Source organism: Nerophis ophidion, linkage group LG03 (assembly GCF_033978795.1).
Source record: "Nerophis ophidion isolate RoL-2023_Sa linkage group LG03, RoL_Noph_v1.0, whole genome shotgun sequence".
Classification (NCBI taxonomy): domain Eukaryota; kingdom Metazoa; phylum Chordata; class Actinopteri; order Syngnathiformes; family Syngnathidae; genus Nerophis; species Nerophis ophidion.
In genome coordinates, this window is record NC_084613.1 from 51,612,347 (window position 1) to 51,638,757 (window position 26,411).

General features: G+C 38.3%; 1 protein-coding gene across 2 annotated transcripts; it reads right to left on the minus strand.

Moving 5' to 3' along the window:
* Positions 1-542: 542 nt before the first annotated feature.
* Positions 543-24,284, minus strand: qpct (glutaminyl-peptide cyclotransferase). 2 transcript variants are annotated; one of them, XM_061895552.1, is made up of 8 exons: positions 23,744-24,284; positions 10,549-10,695; positions 8,074-8,355; positions 3,027-3,194; positions 2,815-2,914; positions 2,100-2,168; positions 902-1,018; positions 543-826 (listed from the first exon to the last, which is right to left on the minus strand). In XM_061895552.1, exons 1-8 carry the CDS (start codon positions 23,849-23,851, stop codon positions 663-665), a joined length of 1,155 nt encoding a protein of 384 aa, XP_061751536.1. In that variant the 5' UTR covers positions 23,852-24,284; the 3' UTR covers positions 543-662. The 2 variants fall into 2 exon arrangements, with proteins under 2 accessions (XP_061751536.1, XP_061751537.1); XM_061895553.1 differs by lacking the exon at positions 2,100-2,168 and having other exon boundaries at positions 23,744-24,276.
* Positions 24,285-26,411: the final 2,127 nt, after the last annotated feature.

A 26,411-nucleotide genomic window follows, 5' to 3' on the forward strand; every position in this document is an offset into this window, starting at 1 on the left:
TGGTTGGCGCCTTGCATGGCAGCTCCCTCCATCAGTGTGTGAATGGGTAAATGTGGAAGTAGTGTCAAAGCGCTTTGAGTACCTTGAAGGTAGAAAAGCGCTATACAAGTACAACCCATTTATCATTTATCATTTATCTGTCACACATTCATGCAATCTGTTGCATTTTTTTCTACTTTTCCGGTCTTTTTGTATTTCTTATTTTACTTTTGGGTTTGCTGTGTTTTTCCTGCACGCCTCTGCATCCTGGAAGTACGGTTCTAACAGTTAATGACATCTTTGACTGCATTGCTTTTAGCAGTTATGCTCAATTAAAAAAAAAAGCATAGCATAAAAGCCAATAGCGTGGAAAGTTATTTGATTGGGCGCTCAATTCCATGGAATGACACGCAGACTAGTTTGTTACGTGCAATGCTTGGCCGTACAAAATCCAAAAAGTTGGGTGTACTCTGTAGGCCTCTCACATGCAGAAAAGCTTGTACTGTATGGTGTGACCTGCTAAACAAAATTAAATAAGTTGCACATAAAAAAAACACAAAAAATACTATGTTTAGCTTTGTAATCTAAAAGAATGTTGTTTTGGTCAAAGGCAAAATTTTACATCTCATATCATAAGCCAAGAAATACATATAATTCATTAAAACATGGTAAATGTGAACTTTTTACGGGGAAATTACAGGTCTGGCGTTGAGATACTCCAGGACAAAAATCTGTAAAATTTTGTTGAGGTTCTGAATGGTGGGGCGGTCCAGGTTCTGCTCGTTGTCCTCAAATGTGTGCCACACGACAGGGAAAGGGGAGGGGATTATGTGTAGGACGCGGACCCCTGGCGAAGAAAGCAAAGAAGGAGCGTCACGTCGCGGACATTAACACATTCAAGCATATTCTAGTGTGTGTATACCTCTGTTGAGGAATGGAATATGATCATCTTGAATATGACCAACAGGGTGATGTGGCCAGAAATATTCCACCTCATCAAGATGATTCTCAAGTTGGTTCATAGAGTGCAGGCGCTTCTCTGAAAATGCAGAGTAAATAAAGAATTAGGTTGAATTAAAACAAACGCAGAAAAATTTGGCTCTCCAGGTACCATTACATTAAAATACAGTAGTGCAGTAGGCCCAAGTATTCATTGAAAACAAGGCAGAGATTTTATTTAACAAGTACCAGTATGTTTAATATGATTGGCTACTGTAACATTACACATAGTTTGATCATTAACAGTGTTTAAATAGAGGAAAATACAACATTGTACTTTCATCAAGTTATTCTTTGGTGTACTACTAGATAGCGCTCGCGTACTGTGAGAGAATCACTCAGTTAAAGTGTTAATGCATGTGATTAATTCCCCAAGTAAATTGCATTAATCATGTATAAATGCAGATGAATTACCTAATTGACCTCACATGTTACTTCTTTTTGACCACGGATGGGCAGTGACCAGACCAAAGTATACGTCAGCTGTTAATTGTAATTAATCCAAATTAATACTGTAAGTCTAATTTAGCTCGTTTCACAGCGCTAGTCTGAATTAAACAATAAAGTTAATTAACATTTTAAAAGATAGATGTATGTGTGATCCATCCATCCATTTACTACCGCTTATCCCTTTTGAGGTTGTGGGGGGTCGCTGGTGCCTATCTCAGCTGCATTTGGGCGGAAGGCAGGGTACACCATGGACAAGTCGCCACCACATCGCAGGGCCAACACAGATAGACAGACAACATTCACACTCACATTCACACACTAGGGCCAATTTAGTGTTGCCAATCAACCTATCCCCAGGTGCATGTCTTTGGAAGTGGGAGGAAGCCTGAGTACCCGGAGGGAACCAACGCATTCACGGGGAGAACATGCAAACTCCACACAGAAAGATCTTGAGCCCGGGATTGAACCCAGGACTGCTCAGGACCTTCGTATTGCGAAGCAGATGCACTAACCCCTCTTCAACTGTGCTGCCTGTATTTGTGATAAAAGTGCAATATGTCTACCTGTCATTATTATTACACATGAGACTGTCAGAACTCACTATGAGAAAATTCAGAGCTTAAAAGTGTACAACAGAAAAATAGTAGCATTATAGAGAAAGTAGTACTTACGGTCAGTCTTTGCAATTGGGTCGCTTAAACTATTTTTTGTAACACTTTCTCTGTTTGTCGTTTGTTGTTCTTTGAAAAGACACATTACAAGTTTAATTGCATCGCAAAAAAGTCAGATTACACAGTAAAAAAAACAACAAGAAAACTGGCAGCTCAGTTGCCAGAATCTTACTGTAAAAATACCAGTGTAAGTGTTTCTCAGGTTACAGTAATGCACTGTAAAAACAACCACCCTGAATTTCACAGTCAAAAAACTGGCCGCTCCATCGCCAAAATTTTACTGTAAAAATAAGAGCTGTTTGGTTTTTCAATTTACAGTGATTTATTGTAAAAAAAAAAAATATATATATATATATATATGTATATATATATATATGTATATATTTATTTGTTCTTTTCATTTAAATTGTGATGACTGAGCTGCAAGTTTTTTTTACGTAAAAATCAAACATTTTTACAGTGGGGCACTTGAATAATTTATTGATAATACTATATTGTTTTGTTATTTTTCAAAAGTTCTGAAGAATACAGATTTGACAGTTCTTAAAAAGAGCCCTGTTATTGTCACTGTAGAGAAAGTACCAGGTCTAAACTATTATCTTGGCAGGTACACCACTGTTTTTTAACACCTATACAAATATGTGGCTCGTACTAGCTGGTAATTGGCTTGTGGCGTTTGAAGTGACTTAAATAGGGATATTCTAGCAAAACTCACCAATGTTTTGCAGTCGGGAAAGCCAGTATGTTGTGCTTTGGAAGTGGTTACCAAAGCGTGGACTGGGGCCCCCGATCAGGTCCAATAATACAAACAGATCCTGAAGGAAAAGCAAACATCGGGTAGTGTACACACAATTCTATTTGTTTACATGTATGTATAAGTGTGTGTGTGTGTGTGTGTGTGTGTGTGTGTGTTTGTGTGTCATGTACTATGCCGTCCAGTTGATTGGTGCTAGCGTCTTCTGGGGGGTGCGGGGTGGTCTCCATCTTCTGTGCTAGGTGACGAGAGCCATAGAGGGAGTCAATAGGAGTCCACTGGACAAGAGCTTCTTCGCCATCGAAGAAAAGCAACTGTAAGGTCAGGCTGGGGGTGGATGCCTACAGAGGAGGAGAGAATTAAGTCACAATTATTCTAAATATTTACCGCCCTTTTAGGGAGATATTTACGACATGTGAACACTTGCCCAATTCATGTCCAAGTAGGGCTAGTAAGAAGCAGAGTTGACCTCATCCTATACTGTCTAATGTTCACTTCCTGTGTTTAAATGTTCACCTGTGACTAATTATAAATCGCGAGTAAGAAAAAAAAAACAATATATAGATAACTCATGAAATAATATAGAATACTGTATAATAAAACCCTTTATTGTCATCAAATATGAGATAAATGGATACAAACACTAACTAATATTTCCATCCATCCATGCATTTTCTACCGCTTATTCCCTTTGGGTTGCGGGGGGCGCTGGTGCCTATCTCAGCTACAATCGGACGGAAGGTGCGGTACACCCTGGAAAAGTCACCACCTCATCACAGGGCCCTAACTAATATTTAATACCATTTAAATGTGTACAATAGATAGATAACGTTTGCATGCAGTGATGAAAAAATAGAAAAAGAAAATTGTGTTCACAATGTAAATAAATAGAAATATAACAATACAGTGCAAACATACATCAATCAATAAAACATTAAAACATTTGGAAAATGAGGATAAATGAATAAATACATACATATGTACACTATATCATGTAAATTATGTGTAACAATAGAGATTGCCTATGCAGTGAGAAAAGAAAACCAATCAATCATCAATACATTTTGAGTAAATAGAAATAAAAGAAGAGGGAAAATACATTAATGAATAGAAAATAAAATACATTGAAAATAACAAAATCAAAGATAAATGAATATAAATACTAAATAATATTATATAACATTTAAGAGGAGCCAGATGAGGTGGTTCGAGCATCTGGTCAGGATGCCACCTGAACGCCTCCCGAGGGAAGTGTTTCGGGCACGTCCGACCGGTAGGAGGCCGCTGGGAAGACCCAGGACACGTTGGGTAGACTATGTCTCCCGGCTGGCCTGGGAACGTCTCGGGATCCCCCGGGAGGAGCTGGACGAAATGGCTGGGGAGAGGGAAATCTGAGCTTCCCTGCTTAGGCTGCTGCCCCCGCGACCCGACCTCGGATAAGCGGAAGAAGATGGATGGATGGAACATTTAAGTGTAACAATAGAGATTGCTTGTGCAGTGATAAAAAGAAAAATGGTTGAAAAACTAAAATACATTAAAAACAAATACAAAAAAATGACAGCTATGACTTGCAAATGAAGAGATTATTGATGAATCAATCAACACAAACCTTAAAAGCACCAAATAATAAGTAAGACAAAATAGACTGACACAGACAAACACATCATTATGCATTCCATGCGGTTTGCTGCCACCCAGTGGAGATATTTGAATGATTTCCTCCACCACTGTAGAATATCAGGTTTGACGCATGAACAATGGACAGACCTTAATAACAAAGTGTAGTTAATAACATATTTATTATTTTTGGGGTCTCCAAACTTTTTGACTCTTTTTTTTGTCTTGTCCCTTCTCTTGTTACCACAATTGCCCCCTCTGTCTTGTATTTGTTATTTTTCTTTCTATCCCCTCCTGCAAAACACTTAATATACAGTATATCTAAACAGTTAATAAAGTCAAATACAATTAGGGAACAAGGTAAGTACCACAGACTTCTCTTTTGTAAGATATGGGCATCTCCATCGAAAATATGATTTGCCTGAGTGTCTGTAGTTTAAAATAAGTAAACAAATATTGTTTTTGTTTTATTAAATGTTTTCATATTCATGTGCACCCCTGGTAGGAAAGCAGAATGGCCTTGCAATTGTCATTGGGTCTTTATGATGGACAGCTGAGTCGAATAAACATGACCTTTGGACCATCTTTGGCTGTCACTGCACTTGATGCACTTGGCCCTGATGTCACTCCAGTGTAACCAGTTTCAGCTCAGTGGTGACAACAAGGGCAAAAGACTAGCCGGCATGAATGTCAAGCATGCAGTTCATCAATGCCGACGGACAAATCCCAACACATAATTGACACTTACCTGTAACAACTATTTTCAATGCATTTTAAACTTGTTTCTTTTCGAGCGCCGTCGTGCATGCACAAATGTGCAGTTTGATGCAGTATTGATTGACGGCAGAAGAACTCAAGTCAATTTTGAAGACGCTAAACAGCACCGTGGTCCTATTTATGGGACATTATCGGACAAAAAAAGATATGGCATAACAGTCGACTAGTATATCGTGTTATGGAAAAAGTGCTCTTTTCACCTTTCATCTTAAAATAGTACAATAATAAAACAAAAGGAGTAAAAGGTCTGCATTAATGTCGATAAATCCATCCATCCATTTCTACCGCGTATTCTCTTTTGAGGTCACGGGGGGCGCTGGTGCCTAACTCAGCTACAATCGGGCAGAAGGCGGGGTACACCCTGGACAAGTCGCCACCTCATCGCAGGGCCAACACAGATAGACAGACAACATTCACACACTAGGGCCAATTTAGTGTTGCCAATCAACCTATCCCAGGTAATGTGGATAAATGTGTGTTTAATTTTTTTTTTACGTGAAGATGATGTTAAATATGTTTAATAAACATGTTAAGCGTACATATTAGTGATGTCAAATAATTCAATATTTTAATCAGGTTGATCACACATTTGAATTTAGATCAGTCATGATTAATCACAAGTTATTATTCGCTTGCATACTTCAAATTATCTTTTTTAAGAAAAGACCCTAATATTTGTACACAAATATAATTTCATTGTCAGAATGTCATACAGGAATGTTTTTCATATGTTTTCAGGTATGGTTAAAGTAAAGGAATGTGTACGTTTAAATTAAATTGCGTGATTAATCTGTGCATATACTTGAAAAATGCGATCATTCGTTGTGATTAATCGCAGGAGTTAACTCAGTATTTTTGACAGCCCTGCTAAATATGTTATACCTTCTTTCTTCAGTGTCCTGGCTCATGCAAAATGAAACAGCATTAAAAAGCGATTAAATATGACTAATCATGATTAATCTAAATTAATCCACAGCAACGTTGTGATGAATCTGATGAAAAAATGTAATTGTTTGACAGCACTGTATCGGCTGGGGACATCTCTGCGCTGCTGATCCGCCTCCGCTTGGGATGGTTTCCTGCTGGCTCCGCTGTGAACGGGACTCTCGCTGCTGTGTTGGATCCGCTTTGGACTGGACTCTCGCGACTGTGTTGGATCCATTATGGATTGAACTTTCACAGTATCATGTTGAACTTTCACAGTATCATGTTAGACCCGCTCGACATCCATTGCTTTCCTCCTCTCCAAGGTTCTCAAAGTCATCATTGTCACCGACGTCCCACTGGGTCATTATTGTCACCGATGTCCCACTGGGTGTGAGTTTTCCTTGCCCTTATGTGGGCCTACCGAGAATGTCGTAGTGGTTTGTGCAGCCCTTTGAGACACTAGTGATTTAGGGCTATATAAGTAAACATTGATTGATTGATTGATTCTCTCTTTGACCCTCTAGGACGGGGGTGTCAAACTCATTTTGGCTCAGGGGCAGCATGGAGGAAAATCTATTCCCAAGTGGACCAGAATGGTAAAATCATGGCATGATAACTTCAAAATAAAGACAACTCTAGGTTGTTTTCTTTGTTTTACTTTGGCCAAAAATAGAACAAGCACATTCTAAAAAACGTACACTTCACAAATAATCCTCTGGACAAACACTTCAAATTTGTTGAAAATTATGAGGAAGTTGGTGCAGTTTCAAAAACACAATGAGCTTAGACTCGTCTCAGTGTATTTACAAAGCCAGGATTAAACTTTAAGTCACAGACTTTCTGGGATTGAACAAAAACACAACATGTAAACTCTTCTATGTATGAAATACCTCTTTTGTCATGCCTACGTGTCAATCCAGAGCTAACTCAACAAACCGTAATAAACGACGGTAAAAACTATTCAAAAGGGTTAAGTTCACTTTTCTCGTGTTTGACAGAGACATTTTGGGGCAACGAGGGCCCCAAATGACGATGTGTTTGAAGCAGAAGACATAAAACGGCAGGTTTTAAGTTTCATGGGACTCGAGGAGGAGGAGCCCCAGTCCCCCTTTACTGTGTACCTCTGTTGGCTTGCCTAACAGAATTGCTATTGTGACATCCAGTGGACACATTTAGAACAGCAGTCTCTTTCGTCCCCCCCCAAAAAAGCAGTTAATTTTCACACTTGGCCAACTCATCACGCGGGCCGGATAAAACCTGTTTGCGGACTGTACGTTTGACACCCCTGCGCGAGGAAATTACATTTTCATAATCGTTAAAGCCAAACAGGACATTAAAGTCCTGGAGAGTTTGAAAGGGGTTAAAACATTTTGGATTCAGATATTTTTTTTTGCTCAAAATTCTTAATGAACTTCAGTCCTATTTTTTTATGTTGACCCTTTTAAAGGGCTTGATCAGATAATATCAAAAGTTTAAATTAGTAAAATAACTCATGTTGTGCAAATATATAAGAATTGAAAACTGTGAGTCATTTGGTGAAAAACCCTCCAAAGGTTTGAAATAAAAAAAAAAACATTACATGTTTGGTAATTTTGTTTAGAGCTGAATTGCTTGAGATATCGGAGTAAAAATGTACAAAAATGTGAATCAACAATGTTTGTATGCATTTTAAAAAATGAAGGACTTTTATGTCCTATTTGGCTCTGGGGTATTGTAGAATAACTACCAGAGTATTGTACATTTTTAAAAGAATTGGACAGACAAATTATTAAAAAAAAAAAAAACTCTTAGGAAAAGTCATGTATAGTGGAGTAAAGATGTGTGTACTGAAAGGGCAAGCCTGCTTTTGTCCCCGAGGGGTTAATAAAGTTGCATTGTGCAGTGAACATATTTATTTACCTTGTGACTTTTCAGCTCTTCATCAAGGGCGCGTGCCAGTTCCAGCATCATGGCACACGGGACGGCAGAATCCGTGGCGCCTTGAAACTCCCTGCCGTCCCATTGCTGCGTGTAATACTTGGAGTCGTAGTGGCAGGCCAGCACCAGGCGGCGCTTGGCTGATGGGTTGAGGGTGGCAATGAGGTTGGTGAAGGGAAGCGGGCCATAGGGTGTCTGTGACATGAACTTATCCTCTGTCACCTGCCAGCCCGCTCCAAGGGAGGCCAGGGTTGTTTTAATATGCTGAAAAAAAATGGCGCTCTTTGTGTACACTGTGTGTATAGTCATAAATAATAAGTTGTACTAAGAAACAGGAGGGCTTTGTGGGGCAAAAAGGCAAAGGAATTATCATTTTGCATTTTTGACTTTGTTTTGTTGTGGCACACGCGCAGTCTGCATCTTCCTCCGCTGAGAGCAGTAAGCAGCAGTGGTGGCCGCGCCCGGTAATCATTTTGGTGATTTAACCCCCAATTCCAACCCTTGATGCTGAGTGCCAAGCAGGGAGGTAATGGGTCCTATTTTTATAGTCTTTGGTATGACTTGGCCGGTGTTGGTTTTCTTCATATCTCTGGACCTTTTAAAAATATTTTTAATTGCATAAAATCTTTGTTCGTAAACATTTTTTTCACAAAATACCACCCAGTTATAACATCTTTCAGTGGTCGTAAAAACAATTCAGGTAAAAGGTTATCAGTATCAGCAATATGGCCCAGTTTATACTCTAACACAGGGGTCACCAACGCGGTGCCCGCGGGCACCAGGTAGCCCGTAAGAACCAGATGAGTAGCCCGCTGGCCTGTTCTAAAAATAGCTCAAATAACAGCACTTACCAGTGAGTTGCCTCTATTTTTTGAATTTTATTTATTTACTAGAAAGCTGGTCTCGCTTTGCTCGACATTTTTCATTCTAAGAGAGACAAAACTCAAATAGAATTTGAAAATCCAAGAAAATATTTTAAAGACTTGGTATTCACTTGTTTAAATAAATTCATTATTATTTTTACTTTGCTTTTTATAACTTTAAGAAAGACAATTAAAAAAAAAAATACAACATTAAAAATTATTATAGGATTTTTAAACCCATACCTTTTTACCTTTTAAATAACTTCCTCTTCTTTCCTGACAATTTAAATCAATGTTGAAGTATTTTTTTTTTATTGTAAAGAATAGTAAATACATTTGAATTTAATTCTTCATTTTAGCTTCTGTTTTTTGCGACGAAGAATATTTGTGAAATATTTCTTCAAACTTATTATGATTAAAATTCCCAAAAATTATTTTGGCAAATCTAGAAAATCTGTAGAATAAAATTTAAATCTTATTTCAAAGTCTTTTGAATTTATTTTAAAATTTTTGTTCTGGAAAATCTAGAAGAAATAATGATTTGTCTTTGTTAGGAATACAGCTTGGTCCAATTTGTTATATAATCTAACAAAGTGCAGGTTGGATTTTAACCTATTTAAAACATGTCATCAACATTCTAAAATTAATCTTAATCAGGAAAAATTACTAATGATGTTCCATAAATTCCTCTTTTTAATTTTTAAAAATGATTCGAATTGGCTAGTTTTTCTCTTCGTTTTTTTTCGGTTGAATTTTGAATTTCAAAGAGTCGATATTGAAGATAAACTGTTTCAAAATGTATTTTTATTTTTTTTGTGTGTGTTTTCTCCTCTTTTAAACCGTTCAATTAAGTGTTTTTTTCATCATTTATTCTCTACAAGGGACGGCGTGGCGCAGTGGCAGAGTGGCCGTGTGCAACCCGAGGGTCCCTGGTTCAATCCCCACCTAGTACCGATCCCGTCATGTCCGTTGTGTCATGAGCAAGACATTTCACCCTTGCTCCTGATGGGTGCTGGTTAGCGCCTTGCATGGCAGCTCCCTCCATCAGTGTGTGAATGTGTGTGTGAATGGGTAAATGTGGAAGTAGTGTCAAAGCGCTTTGAGTACCTTGAAGGTAGAAAAGCGCTATACAAGTACAACCCATTTAACTGATTTATTTACAAAAAAACTTCAGTAAAAAGAAAAAAAATGTACGACGGAATGACAGACAGAAATACCCATTTTTTTAATCTATATAGATTTATTTATTAAAGGTAAATTGAGCAAATTGGCTATTTCTGGCAATTTATTTAAGTGTGTATCAAGCTGGTAGCCCTTCGCATTAATCAGTACCCAAGAAGTAGCTCTTGGTTTCAAAAAGGATGGTGACCCCTGCTCTAACACATTGCGATCAGAAATGTGCCATATTGCCCACTCCTCCTTTTCAGTTCCTATATGTAGACAATTACTAAAGAATATTTACTTGCAAGCTGCTTTGTGCTACTTTGAAGGCGTACATTTGTGCGTAGGGTAATAAATACTCTGACTGACATGCAGCTGCAGTATATGACTCAATGACTGCATGAACACTGACTGAATAGCAAAGCAAACGTACCTGCTGCACAGCCTGGCTGCCTGTAGATCCAGGATATCTGGTAACAAGCAGCGGCCTCAGGTCCCTCTGCCACATCTGGGCCAGGTCCGTGTGGGACAGGGCGGTCTGGATCTCATCAGGTGTGAGCGGGGCCGCTTGATGGTGAAACTGAACAAGAGCAGATTGCTTGTGTTTGTTGTGTGGTGTTTTTACTCATTAGCCTGTCACTCTAAATGGTACCTTATTTAAGTGATGAGTACATTGGTAGGAATTAGTGTTGTACCAATACCAATATTTTGGTACCTGTACCAAAATTGTTTCGATACATATGTCTGTACTTTTCTAAATAAAGGGGACCGGTACTTCTCAGAGACGGTATAGTACCGAAAATTATTATTAGTATCGCGGTACTATACTAATACCGGTATACCGTACAACCCTAGTAGAAATACAGCTGTGTGTAAGGTGGTTCCAGGACAGCTAAATGAAGTGTGATGATATAGGTTCACTACAACAGAAGGTATAGTAGGAGACACTGATTCATATAATCATATGTAAACAAACAGGCAATAAACATGCTTAACCAGCAGAAAAATCGCTACGTTTGTTACTTTTTTGAAAACAAGAATCTTGCTAGGTCTGAATACTTGCTAAATTTGCAACACATTTATTGACCAATGTTAGGTAGGGCTGGCTATTGTTTGAATTTGAATGGTTTCGGTTCCGATTCTGGTTCCTCCTACCGATTGCGGCCCCTAACGATTCTCCATTCTTTTAAGAAGCAGGATCCAAAATGTACTATGAATTTCTCACAAGTTAAAGTTAAAGTACCAATGATTGTCAGACACACACTAGGTGTGGTGAAATGTGTCCTCTGCATTTGACCCACCCCCTTGTTCACCCCCCTGGGATGTGAGGGGAGCAGAGAGCAGCAGCGGTGACCTCGCCCGGGAATCATTTTTGGCGATTTAACCCCAAATTCCAACCCCTGATGCTGAGTGCCAAGCAGGGAGGTAATGGGTCCCATTTTTATAGTCTTTGGTATGACTCGGCCGGGGTTTGAACTCACAACCTATCGATCTCAGGGCGGACACTCTAACCACTTGAATATAAATGTTGTGTAGTCTCTTTGCAGAGGACTACACTTTCACAAAAGTTACACTTTATTTTTGAAAACCTCATTTAAAAGACATTTACACATATTTTAAATGTGGTAGGTAGGTAGGCAGGTCTTTATTGTCACTGCAACAAGTATAACGAAACTTTGTTTTCAGCACAAACCTGTTCAAGATTAGACAAACAAACAGTGTACAGGGTTACAGAACAAGAACGCTGATGGGTCGCCATAAGGCGCCCCGTAAAAGATGGGAAAAAGGTAAACGCTGGGGAAGGATGAGTAAAAAAATACAATCCAGACTGGGCTCCTAAGGGGGCCCAGTTCGGAGTGAGAAAAAAACCTCCATAGCAAAGCACATATACATATTACAACATACATCTCGAAATATCTAGCAACAGAGGGAAGGTAGTTCTGTATAGGGATGTTCCAATCATGGTTTTATGCTGTCGGTTCCGATCATCCATTAGTGAAATCGGCTGATACTGATCACGGCAGAGTACATCAAAACCAAATATCAACGTTTAAAAAAATGCTTAATGTCCAACCCTAGCAGGGTTAAGATACCATCGACTGTAGTAAGTTAGAATGACAAGCTACATTCACACACAGTCCAATTGTAATATAAGTCAGTTTGTTGTGGTCCAAATGTATATGCCTAATGATACAACACTACACAACTAAAATAGTTTTTATTTGCTTTGGGGGTGGAGAAAAAGGTTCAGAATCAGTCCGAGAAAGATCTCATCAGTCAATAATGCAGTTCTTCTCTAACAGTGGGACAGGGAACATGCTTTATTAGAATCATGCAGTATCATGCTGCAAATAACGCTTTGAAAAGCTGAGCACTACTACACATGCTCATTGTACCCAATAATCCTGACCTCATTTCCATCCATCCATTTTCCACCGCTTATTCCCTTTTGGGGTCGCGGGGGGCGTTGGCGCCTATCTCAGCTACAATCGGGCGGAAGGCGGTGTACACCCTAGACAAGTCGCCACCTCATCGCAGGGCCAAAACAGATAGACAGACAACATTCACACTCACATTCACACACTAGGGCCAATTTAGTGTTGCCAATCAACCTATCCCCAGGTGCATGTCTTTGGAGGAGGGAGGAAGCCGGAGTACCCGGAGGGAACCCACGCATTCACGAGGAGAACATGCAAACATTCTGACCTCATTTTATAAATAAAAATAAATAAGCACAAACTGTTTTCTTAATTTTTGTTGTGTAAGTTAAAGTGTTGTATACATTATTCTCATGAGTAAATGTTGTTAATCATTTTGAATGTATTAGTATTTATTGAGTTGATTTAATCTAATATTTAGGTATCAAATGGTTCAATTTGGTCAAAAATTTGAATAAGATTTTATTTTATTTTTTTACATTTCAAGCAAATTGATGTAGGTAAGCTCCAGTGACACCCCCCACCCCCCACCACCACAAAAGGGACAAGCGGTAGAAAAATGGATGGATGGATGGATGGATGGAAATCTTTCTGTCACAGATTGAAACCAATTAAGTTATTCTTTTAAGTTTATCTAAAATTCTTTCTTTTTTGTTTCACGTTAGCAAACACGCTCAACCCTCAGAAGTATAAATGGATGCTGAATCCTCAGAAAAATATATTAAAAAATGTGGCACAGGACAGCACTACAATTACAGTTTTAATTGCTACACGAGTGTTTCAGGTGATCACACACAGATAGGTGTCACTCATCAGTAATCAGGCTGACACAGCAGCTGCAGGTAATGGTAAGAAAAGAAAGGAAAAAATTAATCGAGCAAAGTATCCCTTCTTGTATAAACAATTACATGAAACCACAATAGTGACAGTTTTAAACACTTCTTCAACAACAAAATGCATATCATTTTCTAAGAATTCCAAACTTTTAACATTTTTTAAGTGGAGCTGCACTTTTTTTTTTTTGACTGTTGCCTATCATTCACAATCCAAATGAGGTACAAGAAGACAAAATATATAAATTAAATAAAAAATGCAACTAAAATGCAAAAAAAAAAAAAAAAAAAAAAAAAATCATATATATATATATATATATATATATATATATATATATATATATATATTTTTTTTTTTTTTATTTTTATTTTTTTTTTTTTTTTCATTTTAATTTATAATAATCGTCTCGTTGTAGGTGGCTAGCAATGTAGCGAATGGGAGCAATCCATTCTGCCTCTAAGTCACTTTAAAAATGTACTCAAAAACCGACAACAATACTTTATTTACGTTCCGTAACCTTTATAATAACCAAACTGTAGCGCCATTTTTATTATAAGAGCAAACACTGAAGAACTCTTTTTCTAGCGTAGTAACACATCGCCTCGCAAGGGCATGCTAAGGCATTATTGTAAGCTAGCTACGGCAAGAAGTAGGCTAGCTACTGGGTCAACAGCTGAATGGCGTTTGAATTCGTACCGATTGAAAAACATGATCATATTACAGTATCTATAAAGTATTAGCCCACATTTCATGTTTTGTTTTTACACGGCTAGCTCCACAGTATATGCACTGTAGCTGTAATAACATGCATGATGTGCTGCATGTATCATGATCAATAATGACTCACATGATGGACAGTTGTCCGTTTGGTCCAGCTGGCCAGGGACATTATTTTCCGGTTTAGTTGGGGTAAGCACGCCATTATTGTCCGCATAGCTTAGCTCCAAGTTCCACATTTGCGGTATCAAGTCAAGCCGACCTCACTCTCTTGGCTTCTGTCTGTTCCAACGTTTCATACTTTTTTCGTCCTCGCTAAGCTTCTACAATCAGCAGTTCATCCTCACTATGTTCAGTTTCAAAAAGACAAGGTTGTGAATCCTCATTTGACCAAAAGAAGTCGTCTTCATTGTCTGTTACGAAGTTCCATGTTTACAACACAAAATTTGGTAAATATTGAACATATTACAAATTAAAGTTGGAAAAAGTTAAAGTACCCATGATTGTCACACACACACTAGGTGTGGCGAAATCATTCTCTGCATTTGACCCATCACCCTTGATCACCCCCTGGGAAGTGAGGGGAGCAGTGAGCAGCAGTGGAGGCCGCACCCAGGAATCATATTTGGTGATTTAACACCCAATTCCAACCCTTGATGCTGAGTGCCAAGCAGGGAGGTAATGGGTCCCATTTTTATAGTCCTTGGTATGACTCAGCCTCGGTTTGAACTCACGACCTACCGATCTCAGGGTGGACAGTCTAACCACTGAGCAGGTTGTTATGAACATTTCTGTTACTACATTATATATATATATATATATATATATATATATATATATATATATATATATATATATATATATATATATATATATATATATATATGTGCTCATCGTAAGCAGCACCAAGTTCCTCCCTACACACCGGAGCTTTTGTAAGAAGAGCTCAGCAAAGCATGCATTTTTTGCGTCGGATGAAAAGAGCACAGCTTCCTCCCCCCATTCTCATCACATTCTACAGAGGCACTATAAACAGCCTACTAATCAACAGGATCTCTGTCTGGACGGGAGCTTGCAGTGCTTCAGACTGGGAGTCTTTGCAGAAAGTGGTAAGTACGGCGAAAAAGATCATCAGGACTACTCTTTCTCCTATCCAGGAGAATGCAAAAAGCCGCTGCCTGACCAGGGCTCAGAAAATCTGCAGGAACTCCTTTCACCCCCGCCAAGGACTAATTTCACTACTGGACTCTAGAAAAAGGTTCCGCAGCCTCCGTTGCAGAAATTTCAGGTTCTGTAACAGCTTCGGGCTTCGCGGAGGCAGAGGAGTTAGTGCGTCTGCCTCACAATACAGGCTCGGGATCTTTCAGTGTGGAGTTTGAATGTTCTCCCCGTGAATGCGTGGGTTCCCTCCGGGTACTCCGGCTTCCTCACACTTCCAAAGACATGCACCTGGGGATAGGTTGATTGGCAACACTAAATTGGCCCTAGTGTGTGAATGTAAGTGTGAATGTTGTCTGTCTATCTTTGTTGGCCCTGCGATGAGGTGGCGACTTGTCCATGGTGTACGCCGCCTTCCGCCCGATTGTAGCTGAGATAGGCGCCAGCGCCCCCCGCCACCCTAAAAGGGAATAAGCGGTAGAAAATGGATGGATGGATGTAACAGCTTCTTCCCTCAGGCCCTAAGACTCTTGAACACATCAAAATAATCCCCTCAATTCCCCCCAAAAATGGATTAACTCACTGGAATAGAAAGATAATATAACATACATCCATAAACGTGGATGCATATGAAAAAGTGCAATATATATTTATCTGTACAGTAATCTATTTATTTATATCTGCACCTTTATTGTTTTTTTTTTTATCGTGCACTACCATAAGCTAATGCAGTCAAATTTTGTTCTTATCTGTACTGTAAAGTTCAAATTTGAATGACAATAAAGAGGAATTCTAAGTCAAAGTCTACTCTAATGTCTCTCATAAGGATTGTGAATGATACGCTCAATTCAATTTTGGGGACGGCGTGGCGAGGTTGGGAGAGTGGCTGTGCCAGCAACCTGAGGGTTCCTGGTTCAATCCCCACCTTCTACCAACCATGTCACGTTCGTTGTATCCTTGAGCAAGACACTTCACCCTTGCTCCTGATTGGTCGTGGTTCGGACCTTGCATGGCAGCTCCCGCCATCAGTGTGTGAATGGGTGAATGTGGAAATAGCGTCAAAGCGTTTTGAGTACCTTAAAGGTAGAAAAGCGCTGTAAAAGTATAACCCATTTACCTACCTCAATGCCCATGTATCTGAGGTCTGCTGTGGTGTGGCTGCAGCTGTAAATAAGTCTGACTACTGCCGACTTAGAATCATGGTTGCGGATGGAACATTTATGTTCACATGTACTAGATTTTGGTAGAGAATCAGATTGCAAGGGTCCCCTAATAAACATAACATTTGGTGTAGTGTGTTATTCTACCTTGAACCTTCACAATCTTACAAGTTTTAAGATGTGAGAAAAAAATATCTCATCAGATTTGGGCTGAAAAATGATAAACATTTGGAATCCTTGGAAATCAATATGCATTTTATTGTTAAAGGAGTGTTTACAAACTATCACTAATGTGGTTAATTGTTTGTGTTGATATAAGAAGTGATACATTGTTTCTTTTCTTCTTCTCTTGCCATTACCTGCAGCTGATGTGTTAGTCTGATTACAGATTGGTGACACCTGTCTGTGTGATTCATTCACTTTGTTGCTCGTACACACGCTGAGGAAGGGTTTCTGTCATGTTTACATTTCCCCTGTGTGCAATTTTATGCCTGCCTTTTTTTACTCTTGGCGGTTTCTCACTCTCTCTCTCTCTCTCTCTTCTGTTGATTACAGCCTTGGTTGCGGTCGTTTGGGCACACCCACAGCATTCATGTTGTCTTGTTGCTATTTAAGCTGAGGGGAACGAAAACTTGTTGGTTCTTTCACTTTGTCATGCCTTCCTGTGAAACATGCCAGCACTCCATGGTTTCCAGTGTTCACCTTTGTTGCTTTTGGCTACTTTATATTGGCTCAGTTGTCTCCAGCCTTCCAGCTGACTAATTTTGTTAGTCAAATAAATATATTTTTGTTTCACCTGCTGTTCCGCCTCTGCATTGGGGTCCAGACCTAACTGAGACGTTACAGGTTTCACTCGAAACGTTCGTGTGGCATTGAACACTGTCTTTGGAGTGCTTTCCTGTACCTTTTTTTTTACAGTGGTCAAAGGGGAACATTATCACAATTTCAGAAGGGTTAAAACGCATAAAAATCAGTTCCCAGTGGCTTATTTTATTTTTCGAAGTTTTTTTCAAAATGTTACACATCATGGAATATCTCGAAAAAAGGCTTTAAAGTGCCTGATTTTAGCTATCTTTAAATCCATCGTCCATTTTCCTGTGACGACATTTAGTGATGCCAACATGGCGGATAGCACAGCAAGATATAGCAACATTAGCTCGGATTCAGACTCGGATTTCAGCGGCTTAAGCGATTCTACAGATTACGCACGTATTGAAACGGATGGTTGGAGTATGGAGGCAGATAGCGAAAACGAAATTGAAGAAGAAACTGAAGCTATTGAGCGAATTGCTATTGAAGCTATTCGGCGATCGCCTTCTAACCAACGATTGAGTGTCGCAGGGTATCCAGACATCTCTGTCGTAGCATCGCCGGTAAAATGTGCAGGAGCAACTTAAATCCGTCGATTGGTAATTGTTTGTTTGGCATTAAATGTGGGTGGAGTGAAAGGCTGGATGCAAATACAGCTACAAATGTACATACAGCTAGCCTAAATAGCATGTTAGCATCTATTAGCAGGCAGTCATGCCGCGACCAAATATGTCTGATTAGCACATAAGTCAATAACATCAAAATAACTCACCTTTGTGATTTTGTTGACTTTATCGTTGGAAATACATCTGTTTTGAGTGTCGCAGGATATCCATACATCTCTGTGCCATGTCTGTCGTAGCATCGCCGGTAAAATGTGCAGACGAGGGACTTTCGGATCTTTTGACACTTGTGCATCTTGAATCCGTCGATTGGTAAGTGTTTGTTTGGCATTAAATGTGGGTGGAGGGAAAGGCTGGATGCAAATATAGCTGCAAATGAGGCATAACAATGCAATATGTGTATACAGCTAGCCTAAATACCATGTTAGCATTGATTAGCATGCCGTGCTAATCGATGCACACTCCACGTAAGTCAACTTGAATCCGTCCCTGATCGTGTTGTTACACCCTTCGACAACACGCCGACGAGTCATGATGTCTCCAAGGTACGGAAAACAGTCGAAAAAATGGAAAATAACGGAGCTGATTTGACTCGATGTTTGTAATGTGTTTGAGAAAATGGCGGATTGACTACCTAGGTGACGTCACAACGTGACGTCATCGCCCCGAGAGCGAATAATAGAAAGGCGTTTAATTCGCCAAAATTCACCCATTTAGAGTTCGGAAATCGGTTAAAAAAATATATGGTCCTTTTTCTGCAACATCAAGGTATATATTGATGCTTACATAGGTTTGGTGATAATTTTCCCCTTTAATAAGGACACATGGTTTTGCAGGTGTACTTATAACAATTTTATCGACAAATACTATTTATGGTCACGGCAGAGAGTGAGAAATGTTTTCTTCTTACTGTGTGGACGTAACAGAAAAAAAACAGAACCAATGCATTTATGTATGTGCACTATTCAGTCATTGTGTTTGATCTATAAAACAATCCTGGGCTATATTGATTCTTTGATCTCTGGTGCTATCTTGGAATTGGTCTCAAAGTTCAGGCTGCACAGAAGCAACCCGTTGTCTTGGAAACAGACGGTGAAATCACAGCAAAGCCAAAAGGCAATTGATCACTTTTAGACTGCTTTGCTTGAAAGTAGACTATTTTCTTACACCAACACTTCAAAGGAAGACAACTTTATAGTGCATGCCTTGCTTCTGTAACAATGTTTAGGGCCAGGTTGAAATGCCAAACCCTAAAATATTGTATTCAAAAGTTTAATAATTTCATAATATTTATAGTTTAAAAGCTAAAAAAGAAGCTTGACAGCATTGTTTTCCTACATTCGTAGGATGTATGTTTTTTTACTCAGTGTGTCCAAAACCCATGTTTGCAGTATGAATACTTCACCCAGGAGCAGATTTTAGTCCATCCATCCATTTTCTACCGCTTGTCCCTTTCGGGGGTCCTGGAGCCTATCTCAGCTGCATTGCATTTTAGTCTTTTGTAAAAAAAGTTTTATTGTTATGTGATCACACACACCAACGCACGCACGCAAACACATTCTTGTATTCGTTACCTTCTTGAGACCTCCAAAAAAAGCCTACCTATAGTATTATAATAAAAGTTGTAGTTTTACTTAACGTAAGTCAACATTTTACAAGATAATATTATAATATATTAAGATAAAAGTTTGAATTTTACTCAAAAACAGTTGCAAATTTGCAAGAAAAGCTTGAAATTTGGGCAATTTTATGAAAAGAGTCAACATTTTACTTGACAAAAGTCACAATTTTATAAGAAAACTTTAAATGTTGGCAACATTATAAAAAAATAATCATAATTTTACTTGGCAAAATTATGACAAAAGTCATCTTTTTTCTTTCCTAAAAAAAATCACTATTTTACAAGAACAAAAAATTGGCAATATTGTGATAAAAGTCAGAATTTTGTTTGACAAATGTCACCATTTTGGAAAAAGTAATAATTTTACGAAAAAATATTGCAATATTACAGAAACAGAAAGAATATGAGAAATTGTTTCCAATTTTATGAGAAAAGTCAACTCATTGTGAGAAAAAGACTGCTTTTAGTTCATTTTTCAAATTATTTATTTGTAATTGTTTTTTAAATCTTCATTATTTATTTAAAGTAAATTAATTTAAATATAATTCATTTTGGCCAATGAGGGGTGCATTTCAATTTCTTACACACACTTGTTACTTCATATGTTGACCAGAGGGGGAGCACTTTTAAAAGCGACACACAGTCAGTTTGAAAAATCCCTCCTTTTTGGGACCACCCTAATATATTTTTACATATTTCACCACCAGGGGTGCAAATGAGACATTATCTATTAGATGCAATGATATTGGGACCAGGATTTATGTCATCACTTGTTCACACCTCCTCATATGGAAGGTATTTTTCCTTCTTGATGTCTCAAGAAGGCTAGAAATACAAGAACACACACATAAACACACACACACATTCTTGAATTTGTTACCTTCTTGAGACATTAGAAAAATGCCTACATCTTCAGGACCACCCTTTCTAGATATAAAGATTTATATTTACAACATTAATAATATATACACACTGTGCACATACAAAAAAGATAAGCTTTTAGGTATTTTTTAATTTTTTGTTTGTAATTGTTTTTTAATCTTCATTGTTTACTTCAAATTATTACAGTATGTCTCTCTATACATATTTTATTTTTTTAGTTAATTATGTCCTACCCCGTGACTGCGTGGGTTCCCTCCGGGTACTCTGGCTTCCTCCCACCTCCAAAGACATGCACCTGGGGATAAGTTGATTGGCAACACTAAATTGGCCCTCGTGTGTGAATCTGAGTGTGAATGTTGTCTGTCTATCTGTGTTGGCCCTGCGTTGATGTGGCGAATTGTACAGGGTTTACTCCGCCTTCCGCCCGATTGTAGCTGAGATAGGCACCAGCGCCCCCCGCAACTCCAAAGGGGATAAGCAGTAGAAAATGGATGGATGGATGGAATTTTGTCCTAAGGGGACACATTTGTTTTCCTATCAACACTTGTTATTACCTATGTTGGACGGAGGGGGAGCACTTCAAATTTTCACACACACTTGTTATTTCATATGTTGACCAGAGGTAGAGCACTTTTAAAACCAACACACAGTCAATTCGGAAAATCCCTCCTTTTTGGGACCACCCTAATTTTGATAGATTTCACCACCAGGGTTGCAAATGAGACATTCTCTATTAGATGCAATGGTTTTCCGTATTGGGACCATGAGTTCGGTCCTAACTTGTTCACCAGTCCTCATATGGAAGGTACCTTTCCTTGTTGATGTCTCAAGAAGGGTAGAAATACAAGAACACACACACACACGCACACACACACACACACACACACACACACACACACACACACACACACACACACACACACACACACACACACACACACACACACACACACACACACACACGCACACATATACACACACACACACACACACACTACATATTGAGCCCTGCATAGAGGGTTAAATTCGGGGTCCACTTGAGAGCTATAAATACTGTATAACAGACTCTCGCAATTGGAGGATCAATGGTGATGACCGCGCTGCCATGGCAACTACATGCAGGCTAAGACAGGAGGAGGAACACGAGGAGCATGAATGTTGAGGTGTAAATGAAGTGTGCGTCTCAGGAGATGTGTGCAACACATAATAGCAAACGGTGAAGCTACATGAATGGGAATGAATTTTGACCAACACATTGGCAACACTAAATTGGCCCTAGTGTGTGAATGTGAATGGTTTTCAGTTTTTCTGTGTTGGCCCTGCGATGCCCCCCCTCCACCCCCGCAACCCTAAAATGGGACACGCGGTAGAGAAATGGATGGATGGATAACATAAACAACATGCATGTTAGATTATAGACTGATACTAATGAGGACAAGTGCTATGGAAAACGGAAAATTTATAGTTGACAGTGTTCAATAACACCATTCACTTGTATATTAAATATTTGCCCTCTGTTTTAATAAACAGCAGAATAAAATACATGCCATTGAATAGTAAGTGAATAACAATGTTTCTAATATTGTGAAACATACTGTTCAGTTCATTTTCAGTTTATTTTTAACATGCATTCGATACAATGTAATGCATCACACAATTCCAGTTGTTTCATTACAGCATGTTCGAAAAGGAGTAGGAAGCAGCTGAGCTTATTTAATCCTACCCCTTTTCATACCATGGCAATTTTATCCAATTTCCTTGTTCTCTGTAACAAAACAGTAAACACATAAATAATATACAATAGTAAGCATACACATATTAAATACATAAATAGTCTTTGTCTCAGTAAAAAAAAAAAAAAATAAGGGTTCAAGATGTTCATTATAATTTTTGTTCTGTGAACTTTGTGAAAACTTTTAGTTTGAACAGTCTCTTAAACTGAATCATATTGGTGCTTTGTTTGATTTCTTTGCTTAATCCGTTCCATAATTTAATTCCACTTACTGATATAGTAAAGGTTTTAAGTCTTGTATGAGCATACATGTTTTAAATTGGATTTTACTCTAAGGTTATATTTCTACTCTTTTGCTGAGAAGAATTGTTGTACAATCTTGGCTAGCAGATTATAGTTTGCTTTATACATCATTTTAGCTGTTTATAAATGCACCAAATCGTTGAATTTCAATAATTGTGATTTAATAGATACAAGGGATAGTATGTTCTCTATATCCAACATTATGTATTATTCTAATTGATCTTTTTCGTAACACAGTTAGTGAATGAAACGCACATTTGTACCGTGATATTTATTAAGCATTAACACACACAAAATTAAGTGGACTGTTGCACTTCACATGCACAGTAATGCATCTACAGTGAGGCAATAAAGTATTTAGTCAGCCACCGATTGTGCAAGTACTCCCACTTAAAATGATGACAGAGGTCTGTAATTTTCATCATAGGTACACTTCAACTGTGACAGACAGAATGTGAAAAAAATCCAGGAATGCACATTGTATGAATTTTAAAGAATTTATTTGTAAATTATGGTGGAAAATAAGTATTTGGTCAACCATTCAAAGCTTTCACTGATGGAAGGAGGTTTTGGCTCAAAATCTCATGATACATGGCCCCATTCATTCTTTCCTTAACACGGATCAATTGTCCTGTCCCCTTAGCAGAAAAACAGCCCCAAAGCATGATGTTTCCACCCCCATGCCTCACAGTAGGTGTGGTGTTCTTGGGATGCAACTCGGTATTCTTCTTCCTCCAAACACGACGAGTTGAGTTTGTACCAAAATGGATACATGGATGATACAGCAGAGGATTGGGAGAATATCATGCGGTCAGATGAAACCAAAATAGAACTTTTTGGTATAAACTCAACTCGTCGTGTTTGGAGGAAGAAGAATACTGAGTTGCATCCCAAGGACACCATACCTACTGTGAAGCATAGGGGTGGAAACATCATACTTTGGGGCTGTTTTTTCTGCTAAGGGGACAGGACAATTGATCCGTGTTAAGGAAAGAATGAATGGGGCCATGTATCGTGAGATTTTGAGCCTAAACCTCCTTCCATCAGTGAGAGCTTTGAATGGTTGACTAAATACTTATTTTCCACCATAATTAACAAATAAATTATTTAAAATTCCTAAAATGTGAATTCCTGGATTTTTTTTCACATTCTGTCTCTCACAGTTGAAGTGTACCTATGATGAAAATTACAGACCTCTGTCATCATTTTAAGTGGGAGAACTTGCACAATCGGTGGCTGACTAAATACTTTTTTGCCCCACTGTACGTGATAAAGATATCACTAACAAATATTTTACTGTGTTTGATTCTCTGCACACACGCACACACAAAAAGTATGAGAGAGGCTTACCTTTTCTTGAGTCCAGAGTTGTGCATTGGTGCAGTGAATGAAAGTCAGCCAGATAGTAATTGTGGAACGCAAAGGCAATAAAGAAGCCATCTTTTCTGTCGCTCTCATCCGCAAATTTGTGTCAGCACTGGAGAGACCTCAGATCATGTGAAAGGCAGCAGACATGCCAGGCAGGACTTACTGTGCTCTGTGCGTGTGCATGTGCACGCGTGCGCGTATGAGTGTGCGTGCGCCTCGTACGACGGGTGGAATGTGTTTACCGACAGTGACTGTGCATTTATGCCATCAAATAACCCAGCGTCGTTCTCATCACATCGTGTACATCGGCTCCTGCCATTCAATTTTTATGATCCCTCAAGCAATTATAAAACCCTTATTTTTCGTTTTTGAATAGCGCGGACTATATTATCGCGCTATTTAAAGGCTGTGTACACGTGGACCGTAGACAAATAAAAAATAAAACAAATCCACACACTCACATTTCAACATATATACAAAAGTAAACCACTTTAACACTTCCTTAGTCTGTCTGACAACAAGTTATATATCTATTATTCGATTAGTGTCGCGTAGCGTTAAGCGGAAATGACGATGGTAGACGTTCCCCTGTCAGCACGGCCGCCATCTTATGGCAGTCATCTATGCCCCGTCAACCAGTACAAGTCAGTGATTTGTGTGTTCCAAATGTAATTTATTTAATGAATCTGAATGAGCCTATGGCTTTGCACTTTGTTTATTATATATATATATATATATATATATATATATATATATATATATATATATATATATATATATATATATATATATATATATATATATATATATATATATATATATATATATATATATATATATATATATATATATATATATATATATATATATATTTGTTTGTATTCTATTTTGTTATTTTGAATTTACACCCCCCTGGCGCTGTGTTGTACTGTTTTCATAATATTTGATAATGTTTTATATTGTCATTTGACTTACTTTTTGTTATTGTTGAAATTTATAAATAAACATAAAAAAGGATAAAGCAAGAAAAAAAAGTCAGTGATTTGTTTTTTATGAATAAATTGCTGTTTTTCATGGCTGTTATGATTTGCAGTATGCATTAATTTATAGTTATCAATGAACTACGCTCATAGCAGCAATAATGGAGAGGAATGTATTTGTTTAAATAACTGATGACTCTCAAACAGTCTAGACCAGGGGTAACCAACGCGGTGCCCGCGGGCACCAGGTAGCCCGTAAGGACCAGATGAGTAGCCCGCTGGCCTGTTCTAAAAATAGCTTAAATAGCAGCACTTACCAGTGAGCTGCCTCTATTTTTTATTTATTTTTATTTACTAGCAAGCTGGTCTCGCTTTACTCAACATTTTTAATTCTGAGAGAGACAAAAATCAAATACAATTTGAAAATCCAAGAAAATATTTTAAAGACTTGGTCTTCACATGTTTAAATAAATTCATTTATTTTTTTACTTTGCTTCTTATAACTTTCAGAAAGACAATTTTGGAGAAAAAATACAACCTTAAAAATGATTTTAGGATTTTTGAACACATATACCTTTTTACCATTTAAATTCCTTCCTCTTCTTTCCTGACAATTTAAAATTCAAAGCCCACCAGGCTGCACCAAGCTTTTGGTGCCTTGTTGACAAAGAAATGTACATTGGTGTATGCGCAGCAGCAATGAATGTTGCAAGCCAGTTTGGTTCAACTTATCTTTGTGAATCAGCCTTTTCTGACATGAACTTCATCAAGAACAAACACAGAACGCGCCTCACTGATGCACATCTGCAAGACTCACTCAGAGTTGCAGTGTCAACTTACACACCAGAGTACAACACACTAGTTAACAGCATCAATCAATCAATCAATCAATCAATCAATGTTCATTTATATAGCCCTAAATCACTAGTGTCTCAAAGGGCTGCACAAACCACAACACAAACCACTACGACATCCTCGGTAGGCCCACATAAGGGCAAGTAAAACTCACACCCAGTGGGACGTCGGTGACAATGAGGACTATGAGAACCTTGGAGAGGACCACATGTGTGGGCAACCCCCCCCTAGGGGACCGAAAGCAATGGATGTCGAGCGTGTCCAACATGATACTGTGAAAAGTTCAGTCCATAGTGGATCCAACACAGCCGCGAGAGTCCAGTCCAAAGCGGAGCATAAATTGATTATCGTGGGCCCCGACTTAAACAAGTTGAAAAACTTATTCGGGTGTTACCATTCAGTGGTTAATTGTACGGAATATGTACTGAACTGTGCAATCTACTAATAAAAGTATCAATCAATCAATCAAAAGCATGTAATGCCAGGCTTCCCACAAACTGACAAAGAAACAGAGAACAGATTTGGTGTCCAGTTCAAAGTGTGACATGATTTATTTAAAATTTTGAGGGTAATTCATGATTTGATAAAAAATCTTAGTGGCTAGCTAGTTAAAATGGGATATTGTGATTTCACAAGACTGTCTTAGAAGTGATCATTTGAAAATGTTCAATTTGAAAAATTTGCTCTTAGAGAAAATATAAAAATAAAGTGTTGCATATTGATATTTATCTGTTTCTATATTTATTTATTGTGAGAAATCATTAAGATGATCAGTGTTTTCACAAAGATAAATATAATTAATCATTAATAATAAC

Coding starts and splice junctions, on each gene's coding strand:
- qpct (XM_061895552.1), bottom strand. CDS start 23,851: ATGAGAGCGACAGAAAAGATGGCTTCTTTATTGCCTTTGCGTTCCACA. Junction 2,915..3,026: donor CCAATCAACTGGACGGCATA/GTACATGACACA, acceptor CTTTTCCTTCAG/GATCTGTTTGTATTATTGGA. Junction 827..901: donor TATTCCATTCCTCAACAGAG/GTATACACACAC, acceptor TTTCTTCGCCAG/GGGTCCGCGTCCTACACATA.